The sequence below is a fragment of the Lissotriton vulgaris genome, chromosome 8 (genome assembly GCF_964263255.1).
Source record: "Lissotriton vulgaris chromosome 8, aLisVul1.2, whole genome shotgun sequence".
Taxonomy (NCBI): domain Eukaryota; kingdom Metazoa; phylum Chordata; class Amphibia; order Caudata; family Salamandridae; genus Lissotriton; species Lissotriton vulgaris.
Window position 1 is genome coordinate 1,125,723,422 of NC_141696.1, and position 25,356 is coordinate 1,125,748,777.

The window sequence follows — 25,356 nt, forward strand, 5'->3', positions numbered from 1 at the left end:
AGTTTCTTGGTGCAGAACTAAACAGAGAGTCGACATGGCACACATGCCTGTGTACCATGTCCACAAACATACTGCCCTGGCACCCCTCTAGCTGGGTGCACTCTGCCAGTGGTGTGGGCACAGGTGCATGAGCCCTGTGCCCCTACAGTACCCAGGGCCATTCCTGGGCACTGTAAGTGCAGTGATGTCATTAAGAGTATATGGTGCTGGGAGGTTGTCATTACGAACTCCACAGCACCATGATGGCTACCCTGAAGACTGAGAAGTTTGGTATCACATTAAACCCGCACTGATGCCAGTGTGGCATTTAATGCCAAATGCACGACAGAGGGCATCTTGGAGATGCCCCCTGAAACCTAACCAACTCACAGTGTCCTGACTGCGTGGCTACCACCACCAGACATGTTTCTGGACCCCTGGGTCGAGGGCTTGCCGCTCTCGGGGGCATGAAACAATGCACATCCTGGGACGAGGTGCCAAGCCTCCTTCCACAGGATGGGCCGGGAAAGCTTCAAAGGCATGCCGCCTTTTGTGAGCTTCTCCAGGCCACATGCTGTACACTCAGCAACTGGCCTCCACCGGTTCTGACCCCCACTCTGGCAGGAAGACAGGCGGGGAACCCTAAGTGAGGAAAGAGGGTGTGCCAGCCTCTGCCAACCCCACCCCTCAGGTGGGAGAGGCGAGGTGAAGCACAACTCCAGGCTCCCGCCATCTTGAGGATGGGGAGCCCTACCAAATCAGAGCTAGGATCCTGCCCCCCTCCCACTGAAGAGTGGCAGGATAGGGGGTGTACTCACCCCAGGACAGGGACCCATCGGTCCCTGCCCTTGCCCTACCTGTAACGCCCCTAAATGTAGTATTTACGGGCACCCTGAACCTACCTTCCTTAGATCCCGATTTTGAAACAAGAAGAAGAACAAGAAGAAAGAAGACCTGCCGTGCAGCCGCTAACAAGAGGATGACATCAACTGACTTGACCCCAGCCCTACAGGCCTGTCGATCCTTGAACCTGCTCCTGCTAAAACCCCGGTGTCTCATGTGGTCAGCAACCTCGAAAACCCTGGAGGACCTGACTGCCTTGCTCATCTAGAGACCGGGACTCCCACGAGCAGTGGTTCTGCTCAAACAGCAACAACCCTTGGTGCCAGCCAGGAACCGCAAATCCAGCACACTCTGCACCCGTTGAGCCTGGCCCGTGTCCGAGTGAACAAAGACCCTGAGGTCGTCCCCCCGGCGATTGAGACCACGGATCCCGTGCCCCAAGACCCTCTTGACACTCCGGACGACGCCTGCAACCGTACAACAAGGAACCCCTCCAACCACGACCAGCTGAGGGTAAGATTTCCCGATGCAAAAAGACACCCCTGCACCCGGCGCCCCGCGGCCCCCTGTGCCCAACTCCTGGGTTTCTACCTATCCTCCAAGATCCCAACTTACCTCTCGAAGTGGTGGTCGCACCTGAAGAATCTCCATCCCCGAGCCTGTAGCCTTTGTTCAACTTCCAGTCCTCCCATTGAAATACATTGGACGCCCAAAGGTCTAAAAGCACCCTGCACCCAGCCGCTCGAGTGCCACTCGGAGTGCAGCATCTACCCCACTCTACTTCCCCACGTGCCCAGTGTAAGTGACCAGGAGCCCAGCTCCCTCAGCCGCGTGGCCTGCCTGCTAGCAGCCAACAACCGAAGGCCCCCTATCCTCCATAGGATAACATTGGGCCCACTCACTCTGCACCCGGCTGTCCCTGTGCTGCTGAGGGTGTAATAGCTATACTTACCTGACCCTGGGAGACCCCTGAGTCTACCCCCAGAACCTTAACTCTGCCAGCCGAGTACTTACTCAAAGACCGATAACATGATTTTCTCCATAGGGTAACATTGGCTGGGTTTCACTCAGAATTTCTTCTGTGTCAAGCTTTGTAACTTTAAAAAACTTGACTAAAAATCAGCCCATCATCGAATACAAAATGACTCACCTGTTATCAGGAGAGATCCCAGTGCTGTATCTTTGAGCCCAGCACTGAACCTGAAAAGTAATTATAACCGTGATTTACTGTTTACTCAATTTTCCTCCATCGGAATACATTGCCTGTTTTTTGCCAGGATTTCTTCTGTCGATTTTCAAAACTTACAAATATTCCTTAACATTCGCCTGTGTAACAAAAACGATTTCTCTCAGCTGTTTACAGGAAATGCACCAGGGCTGAATCCAGGATCCAGCCATGAGTAAGAAAAACATTTGTAAAGTGATTTTTATTGCATTTACTTAAAACCTCCCATTGAGCTCAATGTTATTTTGTGTTTAACTTTTGTTGCATATTGCAACAACTGTAACTATTGCATTCTAAAAGTCTATTGTTATTTGAAAGTATTCCCTTGCAACGTCTCATTCTGAGAAAGTATCTATGATACCTACTGTGGTTCTAAAATAAGTAACTATATATTTTTATATACAAAACAATTGGCCTAGAGTTCAATTCTTGAGTGTGTGAGACCATCTGCTGACTGAGTGTGTTCAACAAATGCTTTACACTGTCCTCTGATACTGCCTTACTGCTCGACCAAGCTACCACTTTAGAGAGTAAGGTTATATCTAACTTTAGCCTCTGCCATACCTCTGGGGACTGTGGACTCTGTGCACACTGTACCTTAGTTTGGTCCTGTATATACAGAGTCACTTTCTTACACGTCAGGCCCCATACTGAAATCCTTTGAGTAACAGCAAATTGAATATGATCTTGATACAAGTTGTTTTGTTATCGACAGCTCCATCACACTCCCTTCAGAACGCGACTAGACGTCTTTCCATAGTACAGTCGAGTGGAAGCCAAGATTCTTCTGATGAACTAGACAGACCTTACTATCCAAAGTATAGAAGTCCCTGGTGATTAATACCCCTGATATTCTTGGCCAGCTCCAAGAGGCGTGGGAGAGGGATATAGTCCCGCTGACAGACGATGACTGGCAGGATACTTGTGTCTCCCCTAGGGAGGCTGCAATCATCTCTCAGTTTAGGGCTATCCAGTTGATATTCCTACATCGGGCTTACTATATGAGGGAACAACTTGGGATAATGGATATTCTTCACACAACAGGAAAATGTATTTATCTTCTTTTAGACTGATTTCAACATTTCTGCTTGTGTCATCACCTCCTGTACAACCTCAGCTACATAAGATTTAAAAACAAATTCCACCTAAGGTGTAAAGCCTACATTGTTCCACTTAAAAATCAACTTTTCTCAATTTGAATTCCAACCACGAGAAAAACCTCAAACCCCAGTTAAATCACTAGCAACAAGCTCAGAGCGCCCACAACTATTTGAGCAACTGATCATTTGGTTTGAAAGAACGCTGCTAGTTTAGGTTAATGTCCTAAAGTCTTCTCTCAGCACTAAGGAATAGATCTTTAAAGCGGTCCATTAAGTCCAGAAGGGCTTTCTGAAAGTGGCTGGGAAGGCCGAAGAATGTGTTGCTTAAAAAGAGGTTGCCGAACAGAGGAGCTACGCTCGCAAACAAGATGGCTGCTTAGGCTCCCGGCTCCGTCGACCTCCGTCCCCCGCCACATGATCCTGATGAAAATCCTGATTTTGCGCCCGACCTCAAGGTGTACGACCTTATGTATGCTCCGATGATGCTATCCCGGAAACTTAATTCGCTGATTTGACGAAGTTATGTTGAGTTGAAGTTTGAGGCCTAGTTCAGCTGGAGAGCCGGGGTCTCGAGTTTTGGTCTGGCCGGGCTGCAGTTGAACAACATTGGCCGCCCGCCGCGACCAGGGTCTGGTCTACAGCGGTGGAAGTATTGTAAGCCCAATTTCAAAGGCAATCACTTTGGAGTGTTCAACTTTGGTGAGAGGAGTGCAGCGGCAATACTGAGGCTGTGGGCGGAGGTCCTCGTCCAGTGGACCCGGTTTTGCCCCCGCCGGGGCTCGGTGGTCGGGGTCTCCGACTGCGGCAGCGGAGTACTGTCTGTAGCCGTAGGAAGTGTGCGGTCACCCTCTAAAGCCGTCCGCACTGCCACTGCCCGCTCCCCCCGGAGAGCCAGGGGTCTCTGAAGGGTACGTAAATGTTCGTACCTGTGAGTGGAGTGATGAACCGGACGGAGCGTGAGCCGTCGCTTGCAACAGTAATGGCAGCCATCGGAGAGTTTCACGCCCGTATGGACGCCCTGATGTGCGGAATGATTGCGGGCTTAACGGATAAAGGATTTGCGGGACCGGACCCTGATTCGCTACATGACCTGCGCCCGGCTACCACACCCGAGACCGCCATGTTGTTTCCCAACGAGGACCCTGCGCGACAAGAGTGTTTGGAGCCCTTGGTCAGTGTATCGGAAGATTGCGACCCTAATGCTTTGAACGCTCTGCAGTGTGCATCGTCTCTATTGCGGGTTCGAGACTTGATTGACGTTTCTTTCCTAGAGTTTCCTGTCGCTGACTGTATTGGTGCCTTCTCTTCATCCTGTTCCCCCATGGCTGCAGCGTGGCTGTGGAAGAAGCATCAAGACTGCCTGTCGTTGAGGGAGAGTTTCGCTGCTGTTGGGGTGGTTCAGGATCCTAGGGTCTGGATTTGGCCTGGACACTCACTATTTGAACTCTCTTGGCATGCGGCTGCTTGTGTCGACTCAGTGGTTCTACCAGGAGGGGTTACTATGAAGGTGCGGAAGGGTCAGGGCTGAGACGTATGGCCTAGGGTTAGTATTCGGGTCCTCCTGGAAGTGGGATTTATACTTTTGGGCACACGGGAGGCCGGGCGGTGTTTTCAAGTGCTCCCCTGATCTGTTTTCTTCTACTATTGGTTAGACTATTGCTTTATTCCAGGGGTCACTGTTCCTGGCGGGGGGGGAAGAGGACCGGGAGCCTGTTTGGAACTATCCTCCTCCACTCTTTCTCTTTTCTTCTTTTAGAACTTAGTTAGCTGGGGCGACAGGCACACTGCTAGTTGGGGTTAGGCGAGAGCCATATGCAGGGGTGCAGGGTTGGGTTTATTATTTTGTCCAAGTTCCTCTTTTACGATCTCTCTGTCCTTTTATTTTCTTTTGGTTTCTTCTATATGCATAACGTGGGCAAATTATCCTGAACGTAGTTATTCCAGTATCTGGTAACCGTACTTCCTTTACTATCCTGGTGTCAGTGGGTGGGCGGGGTCTGTGTGCGGGCAGCTGCGTTGGGTTATAGATCGCTTTGTCGTATATCCTGTTTTGTGTTTGCTAGCGCAGGCGTCTCGGTCGTTCCCTTTAAATTGATCTGTGACTATTCTATTTTCACCCGCTCACTTTATCATAGTGTCTGAAGGTATGGCACCAGATATGTCTGTTTCCTTTTTCTTTTCTTTTTTGGTTGGGGGGGTTAAACATAAAATGAAACCTTTGTCTTATTCTGCAACGTGTTGTAGTTCAATACAATGTTTATCCTGATTTGCTGCCGGACCTCAGGGTTGTCGGCTGAAGAGCTGTGTCGTTAGATAATACATTGGATCTTATTCTTGTGTTGCGGCCGGCCCCTGCAGCTGTTGTCCCGTGCTTGTAATTTTATTGAACTGTACAATAAAGGTTTTTATAAAAAAAATAAAAAAAAGAGGTTGCCACCGACTTTCTTAAACTCAGTAAATACATATGTTCACTTTTGTTCCTGAGGGGGTTGTGCCTCTCTAAATAAAGGGCCCTTAAAATGGGTCTGTATTTTTTCTCATGTCTCCCCGTAGTTGATCTGAGAAATATAATGTTGGTTCCAAGAGTTTGGAGTCTAAAGTTATTAGAAATTTTGCAAAAGGTTTTATCTCAAACGTAAAAAAAATTACAGAAGTCCGTGGCAAACTTCTTTGCTGCCTTTTCATGACCTCATGAAACTTGACTATGTCACCCACTGCAGAGATCCTTGACAGTTTGGACTAAGGTCAGACAGGATATGCTCTTCAATGCTTAAACGTGCCATGGGTGATCCTGGCCCTCAGCTCTAGTGCAACATTGACAGCAAAAGGACCTCAACACGAAAAAAGCTGAGCAGAAAAGCCATTGATGCCCAGGGAGAGCTCAACATTGAGAGGTGCCTCGGCATCCAATCAAATCCTATCCTGGAAAGTGCGGGGCGCTAGGTGGCACGCGTTTGGAATGCCCGAGTCTTCGTGAGGCTCCCACAGTCCGGAGCTCAATCCTGTATTTATCCTGTGTTGTAGGCTCATCAGTATGCTTTAAAATACTGCAGCTGACTGATGGAAGGCTGTTGACGGGAGCGGAGCCGCCGTCTCCTCCTATCCGCTCGGGACGCAGGCTTGCTGGCTGACGGCGGGGTCATGCGGGGTGTGCTGACTGGTGGTGTGGTTCCCAAGGACAGCTAAAAGTGCAGCGCAAGTGTCGTGGCTTCAGGATCACTGACACAATATCGATGCAAAAAATATCGATATACAAAAATATCGAGTAAAAATATAGAATGCCAAAATATCGACTTCCTATCTCCAAACAGGTAAGTACAAAAATATCGAATCAAAAATATCGATGTAAAAAATATAGATAGTCAAAATATCGACTTTTTTAACTAGTTAAAAGTAGTTTAAAATTAATAAAATAATAAACATAACTAACTTCAAAAAATTTAAAATACTTAAATAACATTAAAACTAATAGATAATTAATATAATTTAAAAAAATTATACATATAAAAGTGTTGGATAGCAGGAGGGTAAGAATTACTATTCCCACTCCAGAGAGTGCAACAGTAGGGAAAGCATTGGATAGCGTAGGGGTAACAATTACTATTCCCACTCCAGAGAGTGCAACAGTAGGGAAAGCGTTGAATAGCGTAGGGGTAAAAATTACTATTCCCACTCGAGAGAGTGCAACAGTAGGGAAAGGGTTGGATAGCGTAGGGATAACAATTACTATTCTCACTCCACAGAGTGCAACAGTAGGGAAAGCGTTGGATAGCGTAGGCATTAAAATTACTATTCCCACTCCGGTAAGTGCAACAGTAGGGAAAACGTTTGATAGTGGGAGGGTAAAAATTACTATTCCCACTCCAGAGAGTGCAACAGTAGGAAAAGCGTTGGATAGCGGGAGGGTAAAAATTACTATTCCCACTCCAGAGAGTGTAACAGTAGGGAAAGCATTGGATAGCGTAGGGATAAAAATTACTTTTCCAACTCCAATGAGTGCAACAGTAGGGAAAGCGTTGGATAACGTAGGCATTAAAATTACTATTCCCACTCCGGTAAGTGCAACAGTAGGGAAAACGTTGGATAGCGTAGGGGTAACAATTACTATTCCCACTCCAGAGAGTACAACAGTAGGGAACATATATACTTCATATATGAATGAAAATTAATTAAATATTAATACCAATTAATTTTTTAAAAAATAATTATTAGTTTTTTATAACAAATTAATTTCAACAAAAATAACCAATAAATGAATTACAAAATATAATTATTTATAATTAAATTACTTCCCACCCTATTCCCCTATAAACCCACTACTGAATATTAAATTAATACAATTAACATGATTAACATTTAATCAATTATTTAAAATTATTTACCAATAATATTTTAATTACTTACCAATAATTAATTAACAATGAATTACCAATTTTATTTTAATTAATTACCAATTAATCAATTAATTAAAATTAATTACCAATTACATTTCGAATAATTACCAATTAATAATGAATTCAAAATTAATTCAAAATAAACACCAATAAATAAATTAACATTTAATTAATTTTAATTAAATTATTTCCCACCCTATTCCCCTATAAACTCACAACCCGCAACATAAAAATAAATTAATATAATTAACATAATTACCAATTAACTAATTAATTATTATTAATTACCAATTTAATTGTAATTATTTACCAATTAATTAAAAATTAATACCAATAAACAAATTAACATATTTAATTAATTATAATTAAATTACTTCCCACCCTATTCCCCTATAAACCCACAACCCGCTACAGAAAATAAAATATAATTAACATAATTATCAATTAGTTAAAATGAATTACCAATTACATTTTAATTAATTATCAATTATTTAATTAACAATTTATTCAAAATAAATACCAATAAATAAATTAACATATTTAATAATTATAATTAAATTACTTCCCACCCTATTGCCCTATAAACCCACAACCCGCTACTGATTTATATTACGCAAAAATAAAATACCATAAAATTAATTAAAATAAATTATAAAATAAATATACACTTTTCACACATATAGTAACATAAAAAAACACTTGAAAAAATTGATATTAACTTACCTCTAATTCGATATTTTTGTTGTCTGTGTTCTGTCCATTCGATATTTAGTCCATTCTATATTTTGGAATCGATATTAATGCTATTCTAATCGATATATTTGTAGTCTATATTCTGTCCAGTTGATATTCTGTCCATTCTATATTTTTGAATCAATATTAATGTAATTCGAAATAAAAAACTCGATATTTTGACTCTATACCGTGCCTTCCATGTGGTGGATGGGCCTTGTGACTCTACCCGCCTACGCTGCTGAGAAGTGACACGCCGTGAGTATCAATGGGCGGTACAAAAGGGGGTGGTGATGGACGGAGCATCTGAATCAATCAAACACTCGCACCCAGTCAAAAGATCTGGGTTTAATCCATCACCATTCTTTAGCCCACTCTGCCACCCCAGTTCAGACATGGCTATATGCAAATCAGTCTGACCCTGTGCCTCATGGGAACAGTCCAGCCCGAACTGCCAAGCCATGTCTTCCCTGGACCGGAAACAAGCTTCCGAGGACCGGTTTCTGGCATTCCAGCCGTCTTCAGCCCGGCTTGCTTGAATCCAGTGGCAAAGTGAGCAAGGGTTTGATTGACTCAGATGCTCCGTCCATCACCACCCCCTTTTGTACCGTGAGTATCAATGGGGCAGTGCGTGTCGGACTATCAGCGCTTTGGTGAATTGGGCAGTGATACGACAAATTTATTGGCAAGGAGAGGTATGACAGATACGAAGGGGCCCCGAGGGAAGGTCCGTCTTGGCTGACAAGATGGCGGCGGCAATTTTGTTTATTTGAATGCTCTGGACGTATTATCGAGGTCCGCAACATCAGGGGACTTGCTGAGTGGGCGACATAATACCTTTGCTACGGCGGAGATAGCGGAGGTTTTTAGAGCGCATACAGTGGCTTGGAGCGCCCATTCTGGCCTAAAACGAACTGCGGAATGGAGGGCCTCTTCTCCTACATTGACTGTTTGGGGCAGTGTAGACTGCCCGGGACATATGGACACCTGTGTTCCCTCATTGCCGATACTCACATACATTGGAGCCGTGGGGAAGACTGAGGAGGGCGTGTCAATAGGGTACAAGGCTTGAGAAGTGAGTGAGGTGCCGCTGCTGCTCCACTCGATTGCTATCACCACGGATCTCCTGCTAGCGTCCTGGAGTGAGGGACATTATTGAAGCCCATGTCATTGGCGGTGGTATACCGCCCGGCGTGATATTCTGTGGTACAATTATACTGGGTCGGCGGCTCGCTGTAATACCCTTGGCTGCGGAGCACTGCCTCGGCCGGTATATTTGCGTGGTACTGATTACGGTATGCGGTTGGACTTGTCTCCGTGTGGCGCTCAGGTGCTTCCTCTGAGAACCAGGGTAAAACAATATGGGCAAGTTGGACGCACGACAGCCGCGCCTTACTTTTGAGGCAAAGAGAGGCGCGAAACAGTCGTCGGCAGAGGGGCGGAGGTGGTGGCTGAACATACTCCCAGATCGGATAATGACATGAAAACCTTATTGACAGAAATGCGTCAGGGATTTGCCACAATAGTTGATAAGGTGGACACACTTACCACGCGTATGGATACTATTGCCCGTAAGCTCGATGCTCACGACTCTCGGCTTAAGGAAGCGGAACAAAGAATATCTGATGCGGAAGACGTCACGGAACAACTTAAAACAGCTGTGACACAAATCATTCTTACATGATGTTATAATTACTGCTTTTATTATTATTCTATTTCTAGTTTCAAATTGTTTGAAGTTTATATTGTTATGTTTATAGTAACCCTAAATTCTATTTAATATGATATAATATGTACCCTTACCCCTCCCCTCTTTCCTTCCTCCTTCCTCCTCTACTCTCATTTTTCTTTTTCTCTGATTGACTGTTCTTTTATAGTGATTTATTGATCCATTATTACCTCTTCATATTTTGTACTGCTCAATCGATTGGATTTTATTGCTATGTCATGCCTTTTTGTATTGTCTATTTATGTCACTTTTTGTTTGAAAATTCAATAAAATTATTCTGAACTAAAAAAAAAACAGCTGCGACACAAATGGATAAACTCATGCGCATTATAGATGCCAAGAACGAGGACATTGAAGCTCGTAGCAGACGGAACAATGTGCGTATTTTAGGTGTACCAGTAAGTACCAACACTGGCCGGCTGGTGCAATATGTAGAGCGGATGCTGACTGCGGTTACTGGCAAGGGCTTGCTCTCTTCCCAATTCACTGTTGAAAGGGCGCACAGGTCGCTTGGTCCGAGGATGCCCCCAGGGGCCACTCCTCGGCCCATTATAGCCCGTTTACTTAATTACAGGGATAGGGATGTGGTCTTGAAGGTGGCCAGAGAGAAGAAACAACTTACGTACGAAGGAGTCACGTTCGCCATCTTCCGTGACTTCACTGTGCGGGTACAAGAGGAGAGGAAGAAATTCAACAGTGTCAAGCAGAAGCTGCGGCAGGAACAGGTGGATTACGCATTGCTATATCCCGCGGAGCTTCGAGTGACGCACCAAGGGAAGCAGACCATACATACAACGCCTCAATCTGTTGAAAAATTCCTGAAGACATTGCGGTAAAGGAGACTCAGGGTGCTGCGCGGGAGGATATGGAGGAGATGCCAATCTCGGATGTGGAGTGAGGTGGTGAGGGTGACGCAGCAGGACTTGTTCAAGCGTGTGAGTTCGACTCATCAGCAGGGACAAGTTGTTGTTATGTTGAATACATGCATACATGATTTGCTTAGGATGGTCCGGACCGAGATGCAGGGCAGGGGCTAATAGTTCACCATCTATTACATGGGCTGGTATAACACACTAATGATTTCAACCGGACACCCTTGTGGCTTGTGGGGCACCGACGTCTGTGTTCGGTTTCCTGCATAGGGGCAAAGTTTGCGTGTGCCACCTGTTAGGCAACCCCAATAGGAATACCCCTACTGTATTATACACTGTTTTGGTTTTGGGAAGGTGGGGGGTGGGATGGCGATATGCTGGCATAGTTGGGATGCTTCAGTGGTTTTGAGGATGGGGGGCAGGGGAATGTTATGGCAAGCAATGCAGGGGTGCATGATCTGTGATGACAATGTGGGGCGAATTGCGGAGCAAGGTGTGACATTTTCCTATGATGTAGACTTGTTATATATACTTTTTCTAATTGTACATGGCTGAGTGATCATTTTTCATCTTTAAGTGCCTGTGGGTGGATTTACCTGATTGTATTCTTTATACAATCCGCAATAAAAATAATTTTCAACAAAAAAAAAAATTATACATGGCTGAGGAAGGGAATGATTCGGCTCCAACGATACTCTTGGAATGTCAGAGGGCTTAATGATGCAAGGAAAATTAGGCAAATATTAGCGTATTTGGATGGTCACCAGGTACAGATGGCACTCCGACAAGAGACGCATATACACTCTCAGTCTCGCAATACATTTGCTAGTAGGTGGGAGATTGTCAGATTGTTTTCCTCCTATTCGTCATATGCTAGGGGTACTGCTATCTTGATCAAAAAGACTGTGCCATTTACTCTCCTTGGTCAGATATTAGATCTTTCTGGGAGATATGTCCTTTTGTGGGGACGTCTGTGTAATGTAACTGTTACCATTGCCAATTGCTATGCCCCGAATGTAGATACGCCAGAATTCTTTACAACGATATGGGGCAAAATAGTAAATATTGGGTTCTCGCACATCATATGGGGGGGGGGGATTTGACACCGGCTCAGGATAGAGCAGACGGAGTGGCGCATTACAATAGTAAGGCGAGAGAGGTGTTGCAAGATATCGTAGAAGAGGGGGGACTTGTGGATAGCTGGAGACACATTTACCCTAAGCGCAGGGAGGGCACTCATTTCACTTCTTACACGGGTACTTGGGCGAGATTAGATTACTGCTTGATAACAACTGAGCTTGCTACTGGGCTGATTGTGGCAGCACATTTGGCCAGAACATACTCTGATCATTGTCCTGTCCGTGTCAAAGTACAAATCCCCGGGTTTGATAGGCCTCGACCGGCTGGCGCCTTCAGCCCAGCGCTCTACTGGACACAGTTTTTAGGGACGAACTTGGGGAGGAAATCAAAGCCTTCTTTCCATGCAATAAAGGGTCAGTGGACAGTTTTGAAGTTGTGTGGGAGGCCTTTAAGGTTACAATACGAGGGTGTTGTACAGCCAAGAGTTTCGGGGTCTTAAGGGATATACAGCGCACTTTATGCACACTGGAAAAGGATTTGAAGGGGTTGGAGAGAAATATGCACAGCGAGAACATGGTGCATGCACAAAGAGAATTCAGGGTTGAACTGTCTGAGTATGAGGAGGAAGCTGCTCGAGAAACCAAATTTAGGGGAAGCTATTGGGTAGCGCAGAAGTATGGTGAAGGTGAGAGACCCAGGGAGGCTCTTTCTATGATCACTCGGAACACCAGAGGTAGCACTAACATATTGGAAATTACTAGTCAGGAGGGAGGGTTATGCCGGGATAGCACCAGTATCTTAGATGCCTTCACTGCACACTACAAGCACCTTTATACCACGCAAAATATTGGTGAGATAGACCTAGAAGGTTTCATGGGGGAGATTGCTCTCTGCTGGCGGAGTGATGTTCATAGATCCTTTTTGAGTGCTCCTTTGGAGCTTGATGAGATACGAGAAGCGATAATGTCCCTTAAAAATGGTAAAGCGCCGGGAGGTGATGGATTAACGGCAGAGTTTTATAAATGCTACATAGACATTATGGCTCCGGTGTTAAGGGAGGTCTTTGAAGAATCTTTGGAGGTGGGGATCCTTCCTCAGTCCATGCGTGAAGTAGTGATCATGTCTTTGTTGAAGCCAAGTAAAGACCCTGGGGTCTGTGATTCGTATCGCCCTCTATCATTAATGAACTGCGACACGAAAATTTTAGCAAAAGTATTGCCGAATAGATTGTCTCTAGTAATGACGAACATAATACTCCCGGATCAATCAGGCTTCGTTCTGGGTAGGGCTACTACTCACAACTTGAGAACCCTTTTCTCCCCAATACAAACTGTGGCGCTGGGGTTTCCGGTTGCTGCTGAGTTTCTCCACGCTTCAAAGGGGTTCGACTCCGTAGAATGGAGATATTTATTCATTGTCCTACAGAAAATGGGGTTTCCTGCTGTGTTTCTTTTCTGGGTACAACTACTATATAACAAACCTACTGCTAAAGTGCTTATAAATGGCTATCTCTCTTCATCGTTGTCAATAACGCGTGGCACTCGTCAGGGGTGTCCTCTACCCCCATTCCTTTTCGCTATTGCGCTAGAGCCATTAGCGTGCAGAATACGACAGATTCATCGAGATAGCCCGTTTAAATGTTTTCAGCATCAACTTTCTATATCCTTATACGCTGATGATGTAACGCTGTATGTTACAGAACCTCAACGAAACTTAAATGCTCCGTTGCGGGAGTTTTTGGTTTTCAGTAGGCTGTCAGCGGTTACTATTAACTGGGGAAAATCCCAATACTTTCCGCATACGCCTGCAGTCACAAGGTTTACACTGGATTTCCCGTTGGAGTGGTGTGATTCTGATTCGCGATATTTGGGTGTTCATGTAGCTACAGATAGGGAGGAAACGCTAAGGTTAAACTATAGTACTGCTGTCACGAAACTGGCTGCGAACATTACACGTTGGATATCCCTGCCTCTGTCGATGGTTGTTAGGGTCTTGCTTATTAAAATGGTGATATTACCTCGCTTTTTGTATCTCTTTCTGAATATTCCGTATTACCCAGGTGCCTTTTTCTTTAAAACACTATGAACGGAACTGATTCGTTTAGTATGGGGCGGACGGCAATCGCGGCTCAAGTGGGCTGTCATGATGCAACCTTATGACAAGGGGGGATTTGATATTCCCAATTTCGAGGCTTATTTTATCAGTGCGCAAGCACATTACGCCTTTCATTGGATGGCACCCACGCCGTTTATGCCCCAACTTGCTGTGGAAGACTGGATAGCTCGACCGTACCCCTTAAGCGGTGTTATACATGGGCCTATTCGCCTATTGGAGACACCACCCACGACGGTGTCATGCACGATCGATGTTTGGCGGCGCATGGCTCAGATCTAATAGGTCACACTGCTTTATGCACCACGCATGCCCCTCACTTATCATCCGCAAATCACACTCCTACAAGAAACTGGGTTCCAGATCATTTGTTGGCGTGTTAATATTGTCACGTGGGGTGATTTGTTTTTGGGGGCAGTGTTTCGCTCTATGGCCTTGTTTTTGAAGGATGTCACACCCACACCACTGGAGGTTTTTTATTACGTGTGGTTAAGGCAAGGTATGAGAAATGTTTTACCGGATTCCCTAAGAAACCGGACAGTTTGCCTCCACTGAACATTATATTGCACTCCACTGATGGGGCACATCTGGTGTCCAGTATATATAGTAGCCTTAGGGCACAGCGGAAAGGGATAGAAGGCTCAGCTTGCATACAATGGAGCACCGATCTGGGCAAAGAAATTAATGATGAGCAGTGGGGATACTGCTGTGGACTTCCAGGAAACATATCAGCTAGCTGTAGATTTAAGGTTATCCACTATAAAGTTCTGCAACGGATATATTACACCCCTGCTCGGAAGTATAGGTTTCAACTTGCAGATAATGATTGTTGTGAGAGATGTAAACGTCCTGGAGCTAGCTTTTTGCATTTGGCATGGGACTGCCTGGCTATAGGCCAGTACTGGACGTAGGTACATGAGGCCCTTGAGAGTATGCTAGAAATAACGTTTACTAAGGACCCCCTGACAATGTTACTGGGCTACACTGTCCATATACACAGAGGATGTCGAAAGTTGATGAACACTACTCTGCGTTTAGCCAAATGAAGACTAGCGTGTCGATGGGGGAGAGGGAGAGCTCCGAAATTTAAGGAATGGGTGCAGGACATGGTATATTGTCAAGAGCAGACTGTTATATATACAGAGACACAGCCACTAGCATCCAGGCCTCAAGATATTTGGGGGCCCTTACATGATTATCTACTACGCAGTGCTGATGACAATGGTGAGGAAGGATCTCAACCCAATGCCCGGACTGAGGAGGAACAGGGGTAGATGTTTGTCAATGCTGGATATGTGCCTGTTCACTAATTTGTTCTAGAATGCTGTCTACGCCAATGCCACTATGTACCATTTCTTACCTACGAAGCTATATTGTATTATCCCCTCATGCTTATAAATGTTATGCTTATATCTTAGATACAGAAGCTTCTCCGCTGATGCTTTGAGATGTTTCAGGAAAATGATATTGTAGATCTTTGCTCCATGCTGTTGTCGCACAAATGTCTCACTAATTGAGGTCATCTTGTATATGGAATGGCACTCGTATTGCTTGTAATATTTTTCTCTGGATTTTTATCTATGTCACAAAATACCAAAAATAAAGATTTAAAAAAAAAAAATCCTCTCCTGGAAGGTTCTTTCCTTTTCCCAAGAAAGACAAATGTAGTTCTCCGGCAATCTTGCCGCCAGTCTTTTAGTCACTCACACTTCTTATTGGTGTGAGGATAACATTTAAACCACATAATCTGTATTCATCAGTATGAAGCTTCTTACTACTGGGGGCCCCATTAGGATGACGGGCGGACACCCTATCGTAGAACGGGACCGGCCGCCATAAGGGCGGGGGTCCTGTGGGGGGAATTAGGATGTGCCCGCCACAGTGGCGGGCACATCCTGTAGTTTTGCATTGTGGCGGGCGGTGCACTCTGCACCGCCCGCCACAATGTAAAAAATGCTGTTTTGCATTTGCATATGCAAAGCGGCAGGCACCGCGTGGTGCCTGCCGCTTTGCATATGCAAATGTGGGGGGTACCATAGGTACCCCCCATGTGCCCCCCAGACAGTGGCGCCAACCTGGGGGCCCTGCAGGGGGCCCCCGCAGCAATCACCGCATGCCTTTCCGTGGCGGCATTGCCGCCGCGGAAAGGCCTCTGCTTTTTGCCATTGTAATATGGCTGGCGGTGTCCATTGGACACCGCCACCATATTAATCTATTACCGCCGCGGTCGCAAGCCGACTGCGGCGGTAAAGTGGCGGACGGTCTTTCCGTCCGCCCCTGTCCCCCTCCGCCATCCTAATCAGGCGGAGGGGAACACGAGAGTGGTTGTCGGGCGAATTGCCTCCGCCTGGGTGGCTGTGGCCACCGCCACCCTGGTGGAGGCAATCCGCCCGATATCGTAATGGGGCCCTAAGTCTTGTGGAAGAAAAGTGGACTAGTACTTGAAAAAGACAGCTAAAAAAAATACCCTACTTTGACAAAAACTAAACTCCATATTCTCCAGAGAAATTGCCAAAAAGGCAGTTTATGCCTTAAAAATTGTGGATACGTCAAAAACATGCTTCAAAAATATTTATATGACAGAAAATAGTGCCAACAAGGCACAGTTGTGCTAAGGGTGTCTTGCTCCACAGAAAGGAAACATGATTTGCCTAGCTGAAACTGCCGCAAAGTGGGAACAGTGGAGCTTCTAGAGTCCTTAGTAAAGAGGAATGTGATACTGATGACTTTTTTCCCTTTTTTGATGGGATCCTACAGTGGGGGGTTTCAGTAATATGTATTTTACACTGCAAAAGGTTAATTATACTTCGTTCTATTTTTAAAAAAAAGGAAATGCCCCATCTTATAGGCATATTAACTTGATCAGTTCAGAAAAAGAACAATAAATCTATGGACATAGAAAATGTTTCGAAGATCCTGAACATGCATACATTTTCTAATGTTTTATCAAAGAAGATCTGATGATAAAGGAAAATCAAATTCATGTTACCCTTCGGAAAAGCTAAGAAAATATACTTGATTCGCATAGCAGCCCAAACCTGCCGGCGGAGTAAACCTGTAGTCCACCCAGGCACATTTATCTATATCATGCCCAGAAAAGGAAATGAGTGGATGGAAAACTGATATTTATAATGTCAGCACTCATAGCTTCCTATAGCCATTTTCTACCAGACTTATAGATCACAAAGCTTTCAGTTGTTACAATCCGCACTCTGCATCCATATTTAGTCGATCAGAGGTGTAAAAAATTAAAATACTGTTTACTTTACCTTCATCTGAAGCAGTTTGTTGCAGAATGTTCTGTACATTGGATTCCACGGAATCTTTCATTTTTTTGAGCAACTCTTCCATGCAGTTCTCTTTTTTACATAAATTCCAGAAATCTCTTCCTTTTATCACTGCAGTGGAACATTAAAATTATGAGTTCTGTATCAGTCAACATACACCTTTTAATAGTTGTTGAAAGACCCAGAGACCTTTTAAACACAACAATGCAGCATGCTTCGAATTCAAAAACCAAGCAAGTCAAATGGCAATATATGTTTCTAGGAGCTAGCAAACTTGGTGGCTGATCATTTAATTGAAGACAACAGCCTTAAGTTTCATTTTCAATCAAGAACAATCAGTGACACATCTTGTATGCGTTTTCCAAGTTCCAAAACTACTAAACGTAAATAATACAAAATAAACAGTACTCTCCATAAAACATTCTGCTGAAATAAATAAATAAGTCTATCTCTTTAGCTAGACAACCATCAGACCCATGAGCCCAAACATATTTACTAGCATCCTCCTCGCATTGCTTCGCATGCTATCATTCAGTCCAGTGCAATCATTACCTCTTACTCGGAGGGTTCCCCAATTGAGAATTCTACATTTACCCAAAACGTAAGAAGCAAGGACTTAATGGGGGAGGAGCCAAGATGGCAATCGAGACAGACTCGTGGTGAAGTAACTCCACAGCTGCAGAGTGCCGCCATGTATCCTGGCCGTGCGTAACACTCCCTCCAGGGCACAGTGGACCGGGAATCTCCCGCCCCTCACCCAGGACGGAATGAGTCTGTCAGGACAGAGTTGCTGCCCCTTGAACAGGCGTCCGAGGCAGCCCCGGCGGAGGGGATAAACCCAAGGCCCGTGGGGCTCAAATCCATTGGACTGGGCCTGTGAGAGGTGGAAGCGGACAGGCACAGTTACGACTGTAGGCTCCCCTGTGGATTGAAGTGTCATGGCTGGGCTACCTCCATGGGGCGACACGCAGGTCACCACGGGCCTATTGAGATTTAAAGGCCCGGCATGGGAGCAATGATACCTGGAGGTCCCGAGAACAGTTGACTGTGAAGTTCTCCTGACAACGCAGCCAGGACTACTGAGTGAGAAGGGCAGCACGTGGGCGTTATTGTGACCTTGACGTGGGACCTATTGACCCAAAGAGAGAGCCCCCACTGGGCCTGTAAGGCCCACAGAGCCTGGATGAATTATTTGAGATTAGGCTCGTCCTCCGTGACCAAGGAGGCAGAACTGTGGAGACAATGGTACCTACGGTGTGCCACTCAATGCAGAGGTAGGCCGGTGGGGGCCCAGGTGCAGATTGTGTAGAGGCAGACAACGACACCCCACCTTTGAATAGGGTTTACCCCTGGGAAGGTTGGCGTTTGCATCATCGCCTTGAGGCTGCGTCACATGGCATTAGTAGTTACGCAGAAACTAGATTTTACTACTGCTCCCCTAGTGGTGTGCACAGAAATATGGTCATGCATGGCAGGGTGGGGCACGCAGGCCGGCGACTGGATGACCACACAAGCCCGTTCAGCGAGTGAAACATGCAATGGTGCACATGAGCAGCTCCCGCAAACTGGACAATATGAAATCAGCAGGAAATATCCGAGATGTTAAGGCCTCATTGAAGCCAAAAATAGATGCTATAGACATCGGTCTAGTACGGGCTGATCATTCTAAGCTGAAAGAACGCACTGAGAGTTCCGAATATACGCTCACCACAATCGCTTCATCTAAGAGAGAGAACTTCAAAAACAGATCGGTCCCTTCAAGAAGAGGTAACTTCCATAAAGGCAAACAGCAGAAGGATGGTCGAGGTGCAACAACATACATGTAGTGGGCCTCCCGGAGGGTGTGGAGGGGCCTAGTATGGAACTAGTTTTAGAAAACTGGCTGCTTGCAGAGATTTTAAATTGAATGAGGTCTACCTTCTCTTCAATCGAACAGGCACACAGGGTACCAGGCAGGCGGCCCCTACCCGAAGGCCCATCAAGAACGGTGGTGGTGCATTATTTCAACAATCAAGACAGTGATCATATGCTGAGAGTGGCCCGAACCAAAGAGCTGTGGCATATACAAAAGGAGACTGTCAACATTTACTTTGACTAAACATCTGAAATGCAAAGACGCAGAGAATCCTTCCTGGCTGTAAAAAGAAAAGGAATACTTGAACTTAAATATACACTTATGTAACCGGACAAACGTCGGGTCTCCGATGCCACGGGCCGCATTTCACACCCAAAGCTGATTGGGAATTGCTCGAAACCAAGGATGTTCTGCACTTGGATTCTGGCGACACAACGAAGCATGAATGGAACTCTAAGCGATCTGGAAGACAACAACACCGGGTACTACAGGGCAGACCCACAAAGGAACAGGCAATGAGGCAGAGAGTGCAGATGGTTGCCGAACTGACATGCTGTACTAGTTGAGCTGAAACAAACAGGAAGCGCTACCAGGTCCCCTAAAGGATCCATGGATGAGTTGCATGTGGATATTGAGCTGGAGCTCACCGATGGTCCAGATTTCATCCTAATGTATATCCGCCATTCGTTGAAGCCTTTCCTCATTTTTGCAAATAAGCTGTTCCTTAATCTTTCCCTCCCTCTTCTTCCCTTCAACAGATTTTTGGGTTCCAGGCTCTGCCTTGCCAGTGCTCATGCTTGGAAGAATGGTGCTGTCTCCTAAGTACTCTGACATTTCTGGTGAGGTTTGTTCTGTCTTCCTGGAGATCTGAGGTGAGCTGCAGTTTTGGGAGTATGAGAGAATCTCTTTCACAAATGTAATGATCATCAAGCTCTTCTCAAAACTGAATAGAAGAGAAGTTCCTCAACGCTCACTAGGGTAGTGTCGGACTCTTCAGAAATAAGAAAAGGACAACGTGAACTATGTTGGGAAATAAATTGACTTTTGGGCATAAATACAAAGGCTAATATTCAATAACTTAGCAATTGATTCTTGATACAGAAGAGGAGCTAAGGTCTTCTGATAATTGGGTATATGGTGAGGCAAATTGTTATATATAAGAAAAGTGAATAGTAAGTGAAGATTGTTTAGAACTGTTAATTGCAATTTATGTATGCTTCTATTATGTGTACTCAAGCTTATTTCTCAGGACAGAAAAAAAGCAGAAGGGGAACACAACTAAAGCTAATCGTATTAGCAGAACAGATCATATAAGATCAGGAAGCAGTCTCTTCTCTTTTCCATTACCAGGTCCACTCTCCCAGTGTTTTGTTGATTGATCCTAGAATAATGTTTTTGATTCAATCTTCACGTAAAGAATGGCATTGGTAAAAACGCATCCATCTGCTCCTGGGGAAAACTTTGGTATAAAGCTTGCTTTGCAAAACGTACCACTACCTAACTGGACCTTATTATTTGTACCCTTTAATTGTGAAATCTCATTCCAATAACGTTTTTTCAATTGTCTCAAGTTGCTCTTTTAAGATTGCCAGGCTTCCCCACACGTAACTAACATGTTTTTTTCACTCACATTTAAGTACCTAATGAACTATTGTGCTTGTTATACTTATTTCTTCTCTGTAGGATAATTTTTATTCCAGGTTTTATGGGAACTTGCAACTTGGATTTCTAGTCAGAAAATACTTGTCACCAATACTCTGTGGAAGTATTTTCTTAACAACAGCATGGCATGTTTTTGCCATATGCTATTTCCTGTTTTTCCAAGAAATACGAATATATTTTCTTTAGCTTTCTTTCTGCGCCCAGCACTTCCGGGTTTGCTTCATTTAAACCCCATGCCGAAGCGGACGCGCAATGGGCGTGCCGCTGGCACGCCAATAGCAAGCCCGTCTGCGCCCGACCGGGGCCAGAACCCCTGCTAGTTTTTCCTCGCAACCTCGGCTTACTTACTCCTTTCAAGTGCTTTCTAGTCTTAAACTCACCCCTAATACTGGTTGCCAGGTCCTTGCTTGAAATTAAACAAATGTAAAGTTTTAGAGAGAATGTGGAGAAAGTACTACGCACCAGAGGCCAAAGTCACCTATCTGGAGGCGCTAAAAAAATACCATGCACCATGCAGATCAACCCCTGCCTCCTTCTTCAGGGATAAAATTATGACCGCTAAAAACTGCCAGAAAACCCTATTCAAAGATGTGACAGAACTCTCTGCACCTAGCACGTTCTTGCCATCCCCCTCCCTTTCATTACATCACTGCAACAAACTTGCGTTGTTTTTCTACAATAAATGCGTCTATCCACCGCAAGTTTGAGCTGGAGTCCTTCCCTCAGGACAACTTCATCTTTCCTACCTCTCAAACTTTCTGAACAGGTCAAGAATGTTCTCCCTGACCTATCCTCAGCTAAGTCCTGTCAAGTTAATGCCTGGCTCCCACTTAATTTGATCACTCTAAAACATCTTCTGGGTAACATCAAGTCTGGCTCCCCACTAGACCCTCTCCCTCCATCTAAGCTCAATCTTTTGAAGGAGTCTGCCCTTGAGGTGATTCTTAATCTCATTAACTCCACCTTAAATCTTGGGTAGCTGCCCCGTAACTGAAAGCATGCTCTTGTGCTCCCTTTGCTGAAAACAAATGGCTTGGATCCCCTCTACTTGTCAAAGTACAGGCCTATATCTCTTCTCTTCACCTTTTCCAAAATATTGGAAAAACACATTAATTCTCAACTTTCTGCACATGGGACAGGGCATATGCTATTTCATCCATCTCAGTCTAGCTTCCGCCTTGATCACAGTACGGAATCAGGTTTGCTGGAGGTCACGAAAGACCTTAGGCAGCAGCTTGACTGTGGGGGTACAGCAGCGCTCATTCTGCTGGATTTGAGCGCAGCCTTCAATACGGTCTCTCACTCTATTCTGGTGGAGCACCTCAAGCCCTGCAGTGGCTGATCTCCTTCTCAAAAGATTGCTCCTTTCAAGTTCTCTCATACCGATAAATCTAACTCTGTTGCCTTAACATCTGGAGTACCCTGGGCTCGATCCTGAGTCCTCTTAATCTTTATGTTCTCCCCTTGGCGTACATTGCAGAAAAATCTGGGTTGACCATCTTTTCATATGCAGATGATACGCGGATTATTTTTTCTCTGTCACCTGCTCAACATCAGGATCCTTCACTCCTCAAACTTGGCCTGCAGAACATCTCCTAGTGAATGTCCAGAAATGCTTTAAGACTCAACAGTTTTAAGACCGAGGTTCTCATCCTGAGGAACAATCCCGAGCTCTGGCGAGCCAGCCATTGGCCTGTCTCTCTTGGACCTTTGCCGGCTCCGGTCCCCAAGGTTGAGAACTTGAGCTTCACCATCAACAGCAAGCTTTTGCTCGCTGCCCAAGTCTCAGGAGTCACCACTGCCTGATTCACGACTCTCAAGTTGCTAAAGAAAATCCTCTGGCTCAGAGATCTCCAGACTTGATTGAGCTCCAGACTTGATTACATTAATGTACGAGAAACCCTGATGGGTAGCTGTGCGCTCTATAAATCCTCAAATAAATAAGATCCTTGAGCTCATGCCTTATTATACATAATTTTGATGCACCATTAAACTGATGCAGCCAATGGGGCTCCAATTACTATTAAATGAGATCTTGATCATTGTTTGAATTGTGACTTTCTGATCTTGATTAATTGTACGTCTCCAGGGCTGACAACAGGCATATTGTGGAGCAAGTATTTACAATTTTAAATATTAGAGTGCATGTCCAAACGATGCACTGAGCTCCTCTTTTTTTATGCTTTGGATTTTTTCCACTTTGTTGTGTAAAAAAGTATTTTCATAACATGGTGTTCTTTGTCTTTCTTTTCCCTTTTACAGTTTGTGGTTTATCATGGCTTTGCTGATTCTGGATGGATTCATTGCAAGTAATTTTGGACTAAACGATTAGCTGTTTGGAACATTTTTTATGTTGCTCATTATTGTCCAGATTCCATAGGGATTAAAGGGACAGCAAATGTTTAGTGTAATTAACACCCTACACATACACATAGGTTGTTGGCTAATATCCTTAAGCGTGGCAGACTCGTGAAAGACACAAAGGTTTTGACAAGGAGACCATCTAGCCACTACCCAATTATTTTACTTCTAGAGTCCAGATCCCGCTCTAACACTGCGGAATTGACAATTCAGGTCAGACTCACTAATTGACATGACTCAAGACAGATAACTGGATACTAATCTCTAAATATTTTCAATGTAGGGTTGCTTTGTATCTGTCATTAAGACAAAATGGGATGAGTTCATGGTCTACATGATGGGTCTGAGTATTTCTAATTTAGCAGGAGTATTGATAGCAATCTGATGCCAATTAGACTCTCCTGAAACCAAAATGTCAGATTTAGTGTTGAGGTGCGAATCAACACATAGGGCAGCAAACTGCCAGAGATCAGCGACACTCTATAAGAAAGCCATGAAACTGCAGACCTGGAAATAGAATATTGGAGGAAGTGCACAGATGAGACAGTTTGACAAAATGTACAGATCTAGTAAAACTCTGGCCTGGACCCTAAACAAGCCTAAGGGGCAGATTGTAATAACACATAAGCACCCCTGATGAAAAGATGGCTTTCATCGCCAAATATATCATGTGCACTTTTGTCTTATACTACTGACAATCCTGTGTGTTCAGATTAATGGGATCAGATGCAAAGCTAACTAGTAACTACAGGATGTAGCACTGGTACTGCTAGATGATGAAGTCCAAGAACTGCTGAAAAACCCCCATCCCTGGAAGAGATCAAACAAGCAGTCAAGGCATTAGCAAGTGGTAAAGCACTTGGAATGGATGGCTTAACTGGAACATTCTGTACAGAATATAGATGTAATATACCCAATTTACTGGCGATGTACATAGACCCACTCAAGTCAGGGGAGCTCCCTCCTGTCAGGGAAGCAGTCATAACTATGCTAATTACAACGGCGGACTCCAATTGCCGCACTTTCCTCAACGTGATCCCCTAGTAATAGATTACTTATATGATGGAAGTCGGTGTGCACACTCAGCTCGTGCACCCGCCGTTGTAGGATGCCACCTGCCAGGCAGAAATACAGAACTTTGAGAACAATGGAGCGGTGCACTCCCAAGTCAATATCGCCTCAATAAAGAAGCTTAACCAGTGTCTTCATTGCAAAAATATATCAATCTTTATTTTCAACAATCTATGGGATTTGTAAAAACATCAGCCAACGCGTTTCGTTCAAAGATTGAACTTCGTCAGGGCAAGCGTAGTGGAAGAATTAAATGACGAATATTAGGTAGGAAAAAGGGGGCTCAACAGGCCCAACCTGGTCCGGACCCTGTTCTGGAATAATATCAATGCCACTCAGTCTTATGGCTGCAAATATTGTGTGGGCCTCCTTGATAAGGGCCAAATGGAGGATTCCTGCAGTATCAATAACGGCGTCTCGGCTCACGGAACATTAGCTTACTGGATCAGTCTAGTATTATACCAAAGCGGTCCACAAAGCATACTCTTGATGCATTTTTTGCTGTGTTGTACCTTATTGGCCCATTGATCTTATTGGCCACTCTCTTCCTGGCAGGTGAGAAAGCATTTGATTCCTTAGGACTTTCTTTTTCAAGAGTCTGCTCTCTTACTTGATTGGAGATTGCATACTTAGATGATCCAGTTACTATACAGTGCCTTAACTACCCAGGTACCAGTGACTGGATGGCTATCTGAGATAACCATGCCCTAACTGCCCAGGTACCAGTGACTGGATGGCTATCGGAGACAATCATGATGGGCCGTGGACCAGACAGGGCTGCCCGAATTTTTTTGCCGCTGCAATGGAGCCACTGGCATGTGTAATTAGAGAATTCCATTCTCATGAAGACATGAATGTCAGTAGTAAAGCACGAACAGTTTCACATGACCCAGTTGATAAAATACTATATACTAATCTAGAGGCAGATACAAGGCCAATAACACTCTTTATTGCATGTTTTGTAGACTTGATACCGAAATAAACCTTTTAAACAACAACTGGGATATCTCTTCCTCTTTTTTCAGTGAGTTGGGTCTTTAATGTGAGCTCCCAC

At 44.8% G+C, this 25,356-nt stretch overlaps 1 protein-coding gene across 4 annotated transcripts in view; it reads right to left on the minus strand.

Annotated features, from left to right (window-relative positions):
• PHF11 (PHD finger protein 11) overlaps positions 1-25,356 on the minus strand; it is a 534,242-nt gene that overhangs the window by 14,175 nt on the left and 494,711 nt on the right. For all 4 annotated transcript variants that reach the window (XM_086934974.1, XM_086934973.1, XM_086934971.1 and 1 more), the window contains one exon: positions 17,336-17,464. In XM_086934974.1, the coding sequence (XP_086791100.1) occupies positions 17,336-17,464 (129 nt within the window). The remainder of the gene's footprint in view (positions 1-17,335; positions 17,465-25,356) is intronic.